Source organism: Taudactylus pleione, unplaced genomic scaffold (genome assembly GCF_031769625.1).
Source record: "Taudactylus pleione unplaced genomic scaffold, aTauple2 ptg000114l, whole genome shotgun sequence".
Classification (NCBI taxonomy): Eukaryota; Metazoa; Chordata; class Amphibia; order Anura; family Myobatrachidae; genus Taudactylus; species Taudactylus pleione.
In genome coordinates, this window is record NW_028284516.1 from 5,311,920 (window position 1) to 5,326,419 (window position 14,500).

At 44.5% G+C, this 14,500-nt stretch overlaps 1 protein-coding gene across 2 annotated transcripts in view; it reads right to left on the reverse strand.

Moving 5' to 3' along the window:
* NECAB1 (N-terminal EF-hand calcium binding protein 1) overlaps positions 1-14,500 on the reverse strand; it is a 298,804-nt gene that overhangs the window by 251,589 nt on the left and 32,715 nt on the right. The window contains exons 1-2 of one of the 2 annotated variants that reach the window (XM_088471514.1): positions 861-1,023; positions 457-565 (exon numbers count right to left, since the gene is read on the reverse strand). In XM_088471514.1, the coding sequence (XP_088327640.1) occupies positions 457-565; positions 861-915 (164 nt within the window). In that variant the 5' untranslated portion in view covers positions 916-1,023. Of the gene's footprint in view, positions 1-456; positions 566-860; positions 1,024-14,500 lie in introns of those variants that run through there. The other variant, XM_088471513.1, reaches the window with a different exon arrangement.

Sequence of the window (14,500 nt, forward strand, 5' to 3'; positions counted from 1 at the left end):
CTGACAGGAAAGGGGAGGTGACAGAAGATGATCACAGAGGGGGGTGGGCCGGAGGGGAGGCAGTCTGGGCAGTTTGAGGGAGCATGAAATGTAGAAACTGATCTCAGATCTGTAACTTATTTAGGATATAGAGCAAATTAACCTAGATAAAACTAACAGGCGGCCGTCATACTCTGTAGCGCCCCATGAATTCCAGAAACTTGAATGGCGCCCTCTGTCCATTTTGGCGCCGGGAGCTCATGCTCCACTGGAACCACCCTCGCTACACCCTGATTGCAAGCGACATCTGTAATGATATTTGACGTATATGCAGACGACCAATAATCGCTCAACTGCATAACCTTTGCGTCCATCTCTGAATTAGGCCCTCAAGTCTGTAATACAGTTCTCCATAAGATGCAATGAACAGGTTACATTCTCTCGAATACGTTATAAAGGACAGAAAATGGATCTTACTCAGTCTTGTGGGTGTCGATTTTGTGAAAAAGCTCGCTGAGTTCTTCCCCACTGAGGATTCCATCAGCAAAGTAAGCCTTGAACTCATCAAAGGACAGCTTCCCATCATCTGCAACAGGAGAAGGGATTTGTATAATATGGGGACACATTGGCAAAGTCTACTCATTTTATTCACATGATAACAAAACATTATTCCTAGAAGTGCAGTAAAAAGGTTTTGGAGAGAAAAGCATAGAACAATAAATTACTGTACATTTGCATTGATTTGATAATCCATGTGCTTATTTTTAAAAACAATCTGTACGGTGTTCTTCATCCAAGTATTTAAATATAGATATTATACAGTCCAAGAAAAATTTAGTTTCAACCATGTTATCGCTCATTGGTACGCCAATTGTAATCACCTCTTTTTACACTCTGCGCACACTTCAAATCGCAATCAACGACACAGTACACCATACTTGCCTGCTCTCCTGGGACAGCCGGGAGCCTCCCGAAAACTGGTGCCGCTCCCGGCCACCCGTGAGAGTACGCAGGTCTCCCAAACCCGTTTCCCCTCCGCCCCCATGCACCCTCACCGACTATTGAGCGAAAGTGGTCGGTCCGGGGAGGATTTGCGCTGATCGTGTCATTCTAGCCCCTCCCCCTGCTTTTCAATGCCGGTAATATCGCTATTGTAAAGTGGGGGGGTTGGGCCGATATGACGCAATTGAGCCAACACTCCCCTGGACCGCCCAGTTAAGCCGCCCCCTGCTGCACCAACCTGATAGCCCCCTGCAGTAGACGTGTTTGTTAAAATGCAAATTACAAAATTATCCCCAGCACTGTCTAAACCCAGGGCCGTAACTAGGGTGGTGCGGCCGGTGCGCCCGCACAGAGCGCACATGCCCTGTGGGCGGAACCGGCCGCCTCATCACCCTCTATCTTGCCACTCTCTCGCTGCAATGTACTGTATAATAGTGGGGTTGGGGGAGAAATGATTGCTGGACGGAGCGGAGGTGATGTCGGACCCGCCGTTCCCTTGGATAGTGTCGCCCGGACAGAGCGGAGTTCAGTGCCTGATTACCCCACTGAGAACACCACTGGCCTTGATGTGAGGACTCCGGAGGTGGATGATTGCCCCTAGAGTTGCCTGCCGATGGTTCTGCTGCTGGGGGAAAAGAGCTGATATTCCCCTGGGAGAGAGGGAGCTCGCTGCCGGGAGGTGCTGACGCCCTGCTACCGCCAGACGGTGAAGACTGAAGAGATTGCTGCTGGCGAGGAGCTTGCCCGCCGTGGACTGAGCCCTGGAGAGGACCCCGGAGGTGGAGCTGCCCCGCTGGTGCCTGCTGACTGACGGAGAGTGAAAAGGACCTGAGACCCCTCCAGAGCCTGGAGTACCCACTGCTGCTGGAGAAGAGGAACACGGCGCCTGCGACTGCGCTGGGGAGGGGACCTGTGCAGAAAGGACCAGAGGACTCCATTGCTGGATACCTGGCTGCCGAGACAGACTGATAGCCCGCCTAAGAACCCCTGGTGCCGGAGGAGAGGTGCTCGTTACCTTTTCCAGGGAGCGGCACCCAGCACTGATCCCCGTGGAGATTTATCCCATCCCTGGACCCACTGTGCACACCCTGGTGTGGTGCTCTGCACCCCGGGCTGTGCTGGATGTCGTGAGGGGGCAGAAGCACCACAGCAAGGGGGTGAGAAATACTGGATTAAATCTCCCCTTATTACAGTTACCTTTACCTAGGAGTTACCTTCTATTTGGGGCTAGTCCCACCAGTGGCCTGGGTGTATGGGTTAAAAAGGGCACAGGAGGGATTTGTAGTTCCAACCTTCCCTTGGGAGCCTCTACCCTTAGTTAGAGGTATACATGCCCTGTGGACGGAACCAGCCGCCTCCACCCGCGATCACCCCTTAACTAAAGCGGCTGTCCGCTGCAATGTATAATAGTAACTGTGTGCGTTGCATCTTCTCTGCCGGGTGCATCATTACTATCACAAATTACTCCTGAGCTCCACCCCTTCCCGTCTTCTATAGTGGCTTTAAGGACTGGGAGACACGTTATGATGTGTCGTCTCTCCCAGTCCGGTCCCAGAGTGTCCAGCGCCAAGGAGCCGTTAAGGGGCACTACTGTGTGGCATAATGTGAATTGGGGGTATTATAGTGAGACCATGCCCTTTTTTTGGCCTGTGCATCTGCGGTACGCACTGTCTCTGTTTACGATGGGGAGGGGGGGCACCAAATCTCTGGCACAGGGCACCAAAATGTAAGTTACGGCTCTGTCTAAACCCCTAATAAATTGCAAATAATGAACCAACTCTGGAACATCATTTTATTTACATAATATCATAAGCTATAGCAAAAACAAAAGTTCGATATTGCAAGTAAGATGATATCTCCTTGCTAAGTCCCCCTGCGTTACTTTCCACACTCCCCATTCATTAGTATGGGGATATGGAAATCATGGTATTCATCAAATTCCGAAAATTATGTATTTTCGGAATTTAACGGAGGTGCCCTCACAGTGCCCTTCAGACTGGGCAAAGTGATCAGCCCATGGCCCGGTACTTTGTGCAGGCAGGCCATGGTTTGGCAACTATCAATTATATTATAATTGATCACATTCCCTTCTCTCTGAGGGGTGGGGACTGTTCACTTAAATTATTAAAATGTGAATCCCGGTGGATTTATAGATTAGAAACACTGTCCCTGAAAGGGTTAAATGAATCCCTGGGATTGCACTGTTACTTATGAAGTGTTTGATGATAGCTGTGTATACAGATATTGATTATATAGCTAATGTTGGTTTACTGTTGCTTTGTTCTCTACGCAGATGGTTTCCCGTGAGTGGAATGATCGAGGGATAAGATAAGGTCGGGACTGTCTTATCTTTCAAAGTTGTGATCTCTGTGGACAGTTATCCGGAATGACAAGCATTCTGCAAGTCCCCACTGGGAGGACAGACTGCCTTTCATTCCAGAGAACTGTCTAATGAGATCATAACCTTGCAAGAAAAGGCAATTCAGTTAGTCCAGACAGCCCCAGCCTCACACTGAACCCCCTCACATTCACTATCTGAAAGTTCACCCTTTTAAAACAGTCTACCATACTCCCACCTATACTAAAACTGGTTCACCCCTGTTACGTTACTGTCCCCATATTCCAGCATAAATCACACTTCTCTTGTGCCAGTTTCTCAAGAAAGCCGTGGTACACGGAGAAACGCGTTGAAGGTACAGGTGCTATCCCTGCTGCACTGTGCTGCACTTTGCCCTGACTGCTCTGACTCCTCTTTGGATTGGACAATACACCTTGGGTCTCTGTCAACGTGGAAACCTTTGTCACTGTGGGTTATTTGCTGAGGTTTAGCCCGTGATATCCACCCAGTGACCGCACGCCAGTTGGAGTGCTGTGGTGTGCTGTCTGGCTTGTCACTACACAACTAGCCATCTGTGAGAGAGATCCTCCATACAGTGTGAGGACCGGCTGCTATTTACATCTGCCGTTGGCGGGACTATTGAATTTGAGTCTGGTGTCCGCTATCACAGACAAATGTCAGAGGAGCACATTGATCTGTTATTTCACTGGGTGAGTCTGCAGCTCCCCAGTAAGACACATTCGGCGAGTTCTCCGGATTAGCTCCCGCTAGCCGCTGATCATTTAACAGTCATAGATTCAGTTTGGAGTTTGAAACTCACCTACTCTTCATCCGTGAGTACGGTATATACAAATATTTACCCAAGCGGACACAAGTCCAGAGACTTTGAATTACCATCATTATTGTGTCTTTTTACACCTAATAATATGGAATGACAACCAAAGGCATATTTTGAGTAACATGCTCCCAGATTGATACTAGAGACTTTTGTTACTGTGTTTATTCTGAGTTTCGCCACATATGAATACAATCAACATTAACAGTGCAACCTTTGTATTTTTGCAAGAATAGACTGTTTTTATTTAATTTTTATTCCTATTCATATGTTTATTTTCTACTGCTATTCACTTTAAATACTCCTGGGAGTTATACATTTGTGAATTAAATTATAAATTCTATATTCAATAAATTGTTAGTATTTGGAGTTTGTTTATCTTGTATTTTTGAGAGCCACTAAGCACTGCGCATGTTTTCTGGTTTCTAGAGAGTCATTCTACCGGCTTTCCAGGAGTATCGGTAATACCTCAGAGGCCTGAAGTGAGGGTGAGTGGAGGAAGGTAACTTACTGTATGTGCACCGCATCCTCCACACCTCTTCACAATTACATAGTAGAAACAGAGATTCAGGCTAGTTTGGTGACCTGACCTGCGTCAATTAGTAGCAGCATCTACTGCCATTTTCTCAGCCTCTGGATATAATGCAGATGGGAATGCAGGATACTGCCCAGTTAGGGAACTCAGGGTATCCCACTCAAGGTATACAAACTCCTCTCCCAATAACACACAAGAAACTCACCTGGACCGGTGGTGCCTCTGACCCTAGTAGGATAGAATTAGCCTAACCTGTATATTGGTGGGTTAGACTGATTCTGACCTGTCAATACACAAGGCCTAAAACAAGACAGTCGCTGCTACCATTCTTTCCAGCAACAAGAAATCCAACAAGAAAAAAACACACATAAAAAAAAGCAAGAGACCTGCCAGCCCAGTAACCAATAGTATAAAATACAAAGCCACACCTCTAACACACCTTCCATACCCTGATAGGCCAGAGGAAAGAATATGCCATGGCTCAAGTTATAGACTACTAGTGACTTAACTCCTGTTGCTAAATGTATGCTGACCCATCCTGAAGGTTTATATTCTGCCAGGCATATTAAATGGCTTCTGTCACATTAGAAATATATTTCTCAGGTTGCAAGTCCCAGCATGCTATGGATTACTAACCACTGAATTAGTGATTTCAGAGGTAGGCAATGTGTGGCTCCGAGCTGTCATGGGAGCACAAGTCCTGGTAGGGCATGTCATTGGGTGGGATGTGGCAAAGGGAGAAAGGTGGTCAAGCCCCAAAAATACGGGTTTCACCGTATTTCTCATATGTATAAGGTCTTGTAATGCGATGCACTCCGGGGCTTGGATGGCGTTACCCTATAGAAGCCCATGGGCTTCTATCAGGAGAGTGCTGTGAGAGGGATCACTCCCAGCACACCCCGCAGCATGCGCAGAAGGACGCCAGAGACCCGAGCCTTAGACCTGGAAGTCCCTCATTCACAATGAACAGCTCTTACATAGAGAGCTATCCTTTGCGGTGTTCTTCATGCATATCTGCATTACTAATGCTGGCATGCATGCGAAGGGTGGAGGGATGTAACGCATTCTGAATGCGATGCATCATGCATCCCGCCCAGTGGCGTAACTTGGGTATTTGGAGCCCAGTGCAAGTAAAAAAAATGGAGCCCCCCACCAAAATATGTGCGTGCGCGCCGAAAAGTGGGCATGGTCACATGCCACAGTGGGCATAGCCAGTGGAAAATGGGGGCGTGTCAATGTGATGCACCACCATTTCTCGTCACTCTGGGAACATTCCTTTCCATTCTATATGCACCTTAATGCCCCAAGTAGTAGTGCCCATCTTGAAATGCCCATTGTAGTAGTGCCCCTAATGCAATGTTCCCAGTAGAAGTGCCCCTTATACAGTGCCCCCTGTAGTAGTGCCCCTTATACAGTGCCCCAGTAGTGTTACTTATACAGTGCCCCCAGCATTGCACCCTTATACAGTGCCCCTTATTCAGTGCCCCCATTAGTGCCACTTATGCAGTGCCCCTTATACAGTGCCCCCAGTAATGCCTCTTATACGGTGCCCCCAGTAATGCCCCTTATACACTGCCACTAGTAGTGGTCCCCCTATGCAGTGCCCCCAGTAGTAGTCCCCCCTATGCAGTACCCTCAGTAGTGCCCCTTATACACTGCCACTAGTAGTGGTCCCCCTATGCAGTGCCCCCAGTAGTAGTCCCCCCTATGCAGTACCCTCAGTAGTGCCCCTTATACAGTGTCCCAAGTAGTGGTCCCCCCTATGCAGTGCCCACAGTAGTGCCCCTTATACAGTGTCCCCAGTAGTGGTCCCCCCGATGTAGTTGAGAGATTATTTTCGCACATAGACTGGGAATGCGCTAAAAATTGTGAAACCCCTACGGCGCATGCGTTATACAGAGCGTGTACATAAAGTTGCTGTTGCAATCGGCATTAGAAAAATGGCAGAAAAGTGATGGGCGTTCCCGGGTGGTTACCAGGTGGTGGTCTGTCTCATGGGCGTGTTATGGGAGTGTCAGGGGCATGTCAGTGCAAACGACTGCATTCCCGAACGCCCAGCCGCAGACATAGGAGGCCAAGGTCATATAGAGAAATTGTTCCTGCCATAGGTCTGGTGCCATTTTCCATGGTGTGACCAATTCGGCCATACGGATGTACACAAGGGAAGGTGTTTGTAGGCCATTTGCATAAAGTCGCAGGCAGGCAACCACCAATAGACGCTGCTGCAGTCGCTTTTACATGCAAATCAGATTCAGGCCCATGATGTTCTTGCTGCTTATTGCAGAACCGGTGACAATAAGACTTACTGAAGCGTGACATAGAGCCCAGTGCCGGCCCAGACAGTCAGCGTATGAGAATTACAGGGCTGATATCACAATGTAATGCCTGGATATTTGTATCCATAGGTAGGTAGGTAATGACAAGTACAGAATGTTTATGCTCTGCTTTGTTCCTTTCTCTTATACTGAGTGTGATTGTATTGGCGGAGGAACTGTAACATGTAGCGGTGTTATGTTTGGACTTTTTCAAACTATTTTTAAATTGAGTAAATTTTTATTGGTTTATAGATATACATTAACAAATAACCAAACAAACTAAATAATAAAAAAAAAAAAAAAAAAAGATATATAAAAAAATAATAATAAAAAAATAATATATACATATATATATATATATATATATATATATATATACGCATATACACACATACATACACACATATATATATATATACATACACATACACATAAATACATAATCAAATAACAGTATCTGGAATATAAAACCTAGATCTACAAACTGCATCCCAGATCCATTGCTTATAAAAAATATAATATTAATCTGTATACCAAAACAATAAACATAGAGAAAAAAAAGAAAGAAAATAAATATATATATATATATATATATATATATATATATATATATATATACACATAAAATATATTAAAAAAAAAAAATTACCACACTATACAAATATTGGAATATTGTCAAAAATAACAACTGAAAAATTGGCAAAATCAACTAGATCCCAATAAATTCTGCTCTCAATTTATCACACAGCACATTACCTCCAACAAGGTAGTAATCTACCTCATTATCCTAACAATAATATACCGGTCAATCATTAGGCAGTGCACGGGCATAACAGGATTTAAGCCAACTGCTCCAGATACGTTCATACTTCTTCTCAGCTTTGCGACAAATAAACACATGTTTTTCATGTTCAACAGTGGTACGGACCAAGGACAGCCAAGCATTATAATCTGGTCCTGTAGGAGCCATCCACGACCGAGCCACACATACCTTAGCTAGTGTACACATATTGACAATGTATTGCTTAAGATATCTGTCCACTACCTCATCGTCCATAGAGCCTAAACAGCACGTCAATGGCGTAGCTAAAGTGGGAGCAATACCTGTATTGGACAAAACTCTCAGAACCTTATTCCAAAAAATGCTAACCACCGGACAATCCCATAGAAGGTGCCAGAAAGTACCGCTACTAATTTTACACTTAGGGCATATGTCAGATGCTCTCCCCCAAAACCTCAGCAAATGAACAGGAGTTTAATAGGTACGGTGTAGAATAAACAGTTGAACCTGTTGAAATCTTATAGAAGTCGTGGAAATACGAGGAGCTTCTAGAGCATTATCCCATTCCGTATCACTTATAAGGCCAATATCTCTCTCCCACTTTGATCTAAGATGTGGTAAACCATCCTTATGATAAGAAGACAATATATAGGAGTATGAGTAAGAAAGCGTCTTCCGGGGACCTAAAGATAAAAGGAATGACTTCAATGGGGATATTTGAATTAGAGGAGGGCTATCTGAAAATTGAGCCGAGAGAGCATGCTGTAATTGTAAATATTGTGACACAGTCAGATTAGGGGTTCCCTCTCCTGGGTAGAGGCCTCCTTTCTTACACACACCCACAGCAGCAGGGAAGCAGCACACCAGTCTGCATGCAAGTACAAGCTGGTCGGCGCCAGTCTTTATTGTACAATGTCAGAAATAACATAAAGAAAACATAAACATAAATCCTAGCCCTGTCGGGGTACTAACTTCACAGGTAGTTCCCTCACTACCAGAACCTGGCAGGGCCTAATGCCCTCACCAGCAACCAAGGCACAGCACAACACTTACAGATAGGTTTTCAAGTGTCTCTGAGCAAACTCCCTGCCTGCTCTCCCAGGTGAGACAATCAGCCCTCAACACACTAGGCTTATATTGGCCACTCTCAGGTGGAAACCCTAACAAGCCTGTTACCAGGCTGCGAGAACCAAAACCTGGAGTGGCCGTGGGTGGAGCCCTCCCTCTCCTCTCACCCACAACCCCCAGGTCCCAAACCGGCTTTTCAAAAAGCCGAGATAAATGTCCCTGTCACAGACCACTTTACCAGTGATCCTATCACAATATCTATAGAAATATGATTGAGGGAGATGATGAGCTTCTTGGAGTTGCGCAAAAGATTTAAGAATTGACGTGTCATATAAATGACCCAATGTAGTTACACCGTTAGAACCCCATGTCACCTCAAGCTGTAAAGAGGCCAGTTCAGGTAATATACGATAACTACTTAGAGAAGTGTCTGGATCTAATCCTGTAAACTGTGGAATACTAGATACCAATTTCCATATCTTAATAGCTTGCATCAACAGGGGAGGGCCTTTCTGTATAATTCTACCCTCAAGCAAGGCCTGTAATGGTGTAAAGTTAGGGAAAATCTGAGAAACAAACAAAACGTGCAGGGCATTAGGGGAGTCATCTTGAAGCCATAACCGTATATGTGCCATCTGCGCCGCATAATAATAAAATTTGAAATTTGGAAGAGCCAAACTTCCCCCAGACCTAGATCGGGTCAAAGCTGCCAATTGAATACGTGGTCGACGATTCACCCAGACCAATGAAGAAAGAAGACTATTCAAACGCCTAAACAATGTATCTGTAATAAAAACAGGAGAATGCTGCAAAACGTACACAAATTTTGGCTGCACCACCAGCTTGATTAAGTTAATTCTACCAGTAACGGTAAGAGGGAGCCGGCACCAGGACTGAAGTTTGCCCTTTAAGTAGACAAACAGGGGCTCAACATTCAATACTATATAGTCCTTTGGGGAATTAGTTATCCAGATACCTAAATATTTAAATTTATTTACCCAACAGAGAGGGAGAGTGATAATGGGAACAGTCAGATACAACCCCCTAAGAGGAAGGATAGATGATTTGTCCCAGTTTATCTTAAGACCAGAAAAAATTCCAAATTGTTGTATGACTTGAAGAACCACAGGCATAGCTGTTACATAGTCATACAAAAAAAGTAATAAATTATCTGCATATAAGGAAACTTTGTCCATTCTATTACCCAATTGTAGACCTATAATATCAGGGTGAGAACGTATAATACAGGCTAACGGCTCAATAGCCAATGCAAACAGGGTTGAGGACAAGGGGCAACCCTGTCTTGTGCCCCGAGACAGGGGGAAGGATGGGGAGATAAACCCATTCACTGACACCCTGGCAGTAGGGTTCGCATACATAAGTTTTACCCATTTCAAGAACACTGGCCCGAACCCAAAACATAACATGACCTCCCAAAGAAAGGGCCACTCCACAGAGTCAAATGCTTTTGCAGCATCTAATGACACAATAACAGAGGATGATTCCTCGCCATGGGAGGCCTGTAAGTGAGTGTGCAGCCTTCTAATGTTCTCCGACGTCGACTTGCCTGGCATAAATCCTGATTGGTCTGGGTGAATAACCGAAGTAATAACAGTGTTTAGCCGAATAGAAAGGATCTTAGCCAAAATTTTGGCATCTGTGGGAATTAGAGAAATTGGCCTATAGGAATCGGGGTATCTAGGGTCCTTCCCGGGTTTAGGGAGCACAATAATTATGGCTTCAGACATAGATGGAGAGACAAATTCTCTTCATAGAGCCCATTAAACAGATCTAAAAGTCTTGGAACAAAGATACGAGCATGTTTTTTATATATATCTATGGGAATCCCATCAGATCCGGGTGCCTTGTTACCGGGAAAGGAACTAATCGCAGCATCTACCTCCTCCAGGGTCAACGGGGCATCTAAATACTCCCGAGCCTCTGATGACAATTTTGGAAGCCTAGCAGAAGCAACATATTATGACAAAGCATTCACATCCTCAGTCAACTGTGTTTGATATAAGTTTTTATAAACTAAACTAAAAACCTCTGCAATATCTTGTGTAGATGTGACCATAGAACCCTCAGGCCCAATTAGTTCCGAGACAGCAGCAGAAGGACGATCAGCATGAACCAAGTGTGCCAGAAAACTACCAGTTCTGTCTGCCTGCATATAATATAAATGAGAACGGAATAACAGTCTACGGTTCATTCTATCTATCAAATGATCAGTCCACTCTGTCTGTGCAGTCAACCATTTTAAACGTGAAGATTCCAACCCGTCCCCCAAGTAATCCAACTCAAGATTTCTACAGGCCATCTCCAAAACACGTTCTTTTTCCCTGTAAAATGTTTTTAATTCTGCTACCCTTTTGATCAGAGACCCACGTAAATAGGCCTTGAAGGCGTCCCAAACATTAGCTACAGAGGCAGATCCCACGTCAGTAAAATAGCCATCCCACATAACTTCCAGCTCTGAACCTGCACCCATTTGAAGAAGCCAAGAGGGGTGTAGTTTCCATAAACGGAGACCTCTAGGACTACACATATTCAATTCTACCAGAAGTGGGGAGTAATCTGAGATTCCTCTGGCTTTATATTCAATGATAGTTATATTAGGTACAACAGATGGGGACACCAGGGCCAAATCCAATCTAGAGAAAGAGTGATGCGCGGAGGAAAAACAGGAGAATTGTTGTACTCCAGGGTGTTTAACTCGCCACGCATCAACCCATCCCAAATCAGTTACAAACTTAGCAAAGCCCTCACCACCTCTAGAAAGAGAACTTGAAGACTCATGCCACTTATCCATAGACTGGTCCATTATATTATTGAAGTCTCCCAAACAGAGCACTGGCGTATCTGGAGAACGGGCCACAAATTCAGCAGCTTTTTTTAAAACAGCATATAAAAAAGGAGGGGGGATGTACACTGCTAACAATAAAATGGGCTTAAAATACAGTACACAATCCAGAAACACATATCTGCCATAGGGGTCAGTTTGGACCACAGTAAAAGAAAAAGGGACAGATTTATTAATAAGAATGGAGACACCCCTGGACGATGAAGTATGTGAGGAGTGATAAGCCCATCCCACCCATGGTCTTTTTAGAGCTAGTACCTTACTCCCGACCAAATGCGTCTCCATTAGACAAGAAATATCAGGGCCATATTGCTTAATCATTTTAAAGACCAAAGAGAGCTTTAAACGATCATTAACCCCCCCGACATTCCATGTTAAAAGTTTCACCATTGTAATACATTGAACTATAAAACATAATTGAAGTTACCTTGAAAATAGTGTGGTAAAGAAAAAATAAAGAAAAACGTTTGTAAGAAAAAAACTGGACAACCCATCCAAAGCCACCCCCCACCCTGTATACCCACCCGAACTTAGGCATACTTAAACCCAAAACTAAACTACACTAAAACCCACAGGATACAACTACTCGATCCTTATAGGTGTAAAAGGCACTGGGATAAAAATAACCACCAATGCAACGGAACTCTCCGGCCATATTTTTACCGAAATATCAACATAAACAACGAATAAAAAAGAAAAAGAAAAACCCTACCAGAAAAAAAAGAAATATACCCAGTAAGGGGAGCGGGACATAGAACAATATCCAACCAATATTACAACATAAATACTATTATAGAAATATAAATATTGGAATATCAGACAAAGGCCTATTTAATGTCGTAATGACACTAGCAATTTCTGGCCATAAACAAATATAATCAGCAAATGCAATCAGTACAGTCATTCCGGTGCCATTTGCCTGTTTCCAGGAGATCTCCGGACCAGCCACACCGCAGCCTCCCGTGGTGTAGAGAAAAATTTTGACTCTCCATCCGCTACCACTCGCAACTTAGATGGAAAAATCATAGCGTACTGAAGATTTCAATCCCGGAGATGACGCTTTATTGGAAGGAATTTAGCGCTGTCTTTTTGGACATCCATTGCGAAATCAGGAAACACAGAAATTTTTACACCGTTGCGTTCCAGTGGCTCTTTAACTCGAGGCAATCGAAGCACAGTATCACGGTCCTGGTAATGAAGAAATTTGGCTATAAATGTGCGCGGTGGAGCGCCAGGCGGCAGGGGACGGGTAGGGATCCGATGCGCTCTCTCCACAGCAAATTGGTTAGTAAATGAGTCTCTGCCATATGTATCCCCCAACCACTTCTCAAGGAATGTTTCAGGTGAAGACCTCTCCTCTCTTTCCGGAAGACCAACGAACCGCACGTTGTTGCGGCGCAGTCTGCCCTCCATATCGGAAATTTTATGCTGCATTGCGGACATTTGGGATGTCAGGGAGGCCACTTGAGCCTGTAGTGGGGTCTGGGAATCTTCCAGATTAGATAGACGTGTTTCTGCCTCCCCGACTCTTTCACGGACCTGCTGGAGACCTTGATGAAGAGAAGATATATCGGATTGAACTTTCTCAATCTTATCTGCCAATTTAGTCTTGCAGGAGGTAACTGCATCCAGCACTTGTTGCAGCGTAACTTCTGGTGATGAATCTGACCCAGATGCAGCAGGGGGAGGTGGGGTCACAGACTTGGATGTACCCTGGGGATCACAACACACTGGGGGCACAGGAGTGGAGGAACGGCCAAAGCGTTCCAGTTTTGCAGCAGCAGCAGCAGCATGACCTGTTTTCCCCATAGTATTGACTTTTTTACACTATTAAATGATATGCACGCAGCACAGCTAGTACATAACAGATGAAAAGAAAAGATGTGCACTGACCCCGTGTTTTGGATCTGGATTAATTTTCGTGTTTTGGTTTTACTCTCATTTTGCAAAACCACCCTCATGTGAATTGGATCTGTATTTTTTTTTTTAAAGGCTAAAAAGAGCTAAAATCATGTAATGTGGCCCTTTTTTTGTCTCTTCAATATTATTAACCTCAATAACATTATTTGCCAGTCAATTTTGACCACCACACAGAGAGCGGAAGCGCATGGGGCATGCAGCTGCAGCGCTGCCCGCTGTAATGTATATTAGCAGACAGGGCTGCCATCAGAAATTGTGAGGCCCAGGACTGTCAAAATAGGCAGGCACCCCCCCCTCGCAACATTCACAAACCCCCCACAACTCCCCTTTCCCTGCAACCTTATCTAAACACAATATATATATGGGAAGATTGTGGGCACTGAGTGGGATGTGGGAGCCACATAACTGCTTTGACCTCAGTTGCATAGACTGCATGTGTGTATTCCAATGAGCACACAATTCTGTGAATTAGCAGCACCACCATTTTGTGAGTGACAGCAATCTTATTCTGTGAGAGTGCTGAATCTCCAGATAACTACAGGGTGTGATGGCATACCATATCTGTAATGCGCAAGGAACATGTCGTAATTTCATTGCTTTTTTTAGTTTGAGTGGCACAAAAATCAGTAGGTTTTGTGAAATTCCAGATCATGTCTAAGAAGCCTTAATGGGACACGAAAAACAGTAAGATTTTTTGTCTATGGAATATATATATATATATATATATATATATATAATTTATTTATTAATAGTTTCTTATATAGCGCAGCATATTCTGTTGCGCTTTACAGTTGGAACATAAATAGAACAAAACTGGGTAATAACAGACAGATATATAGGTAGGAAGGCCCTGCTCGTAAGCTT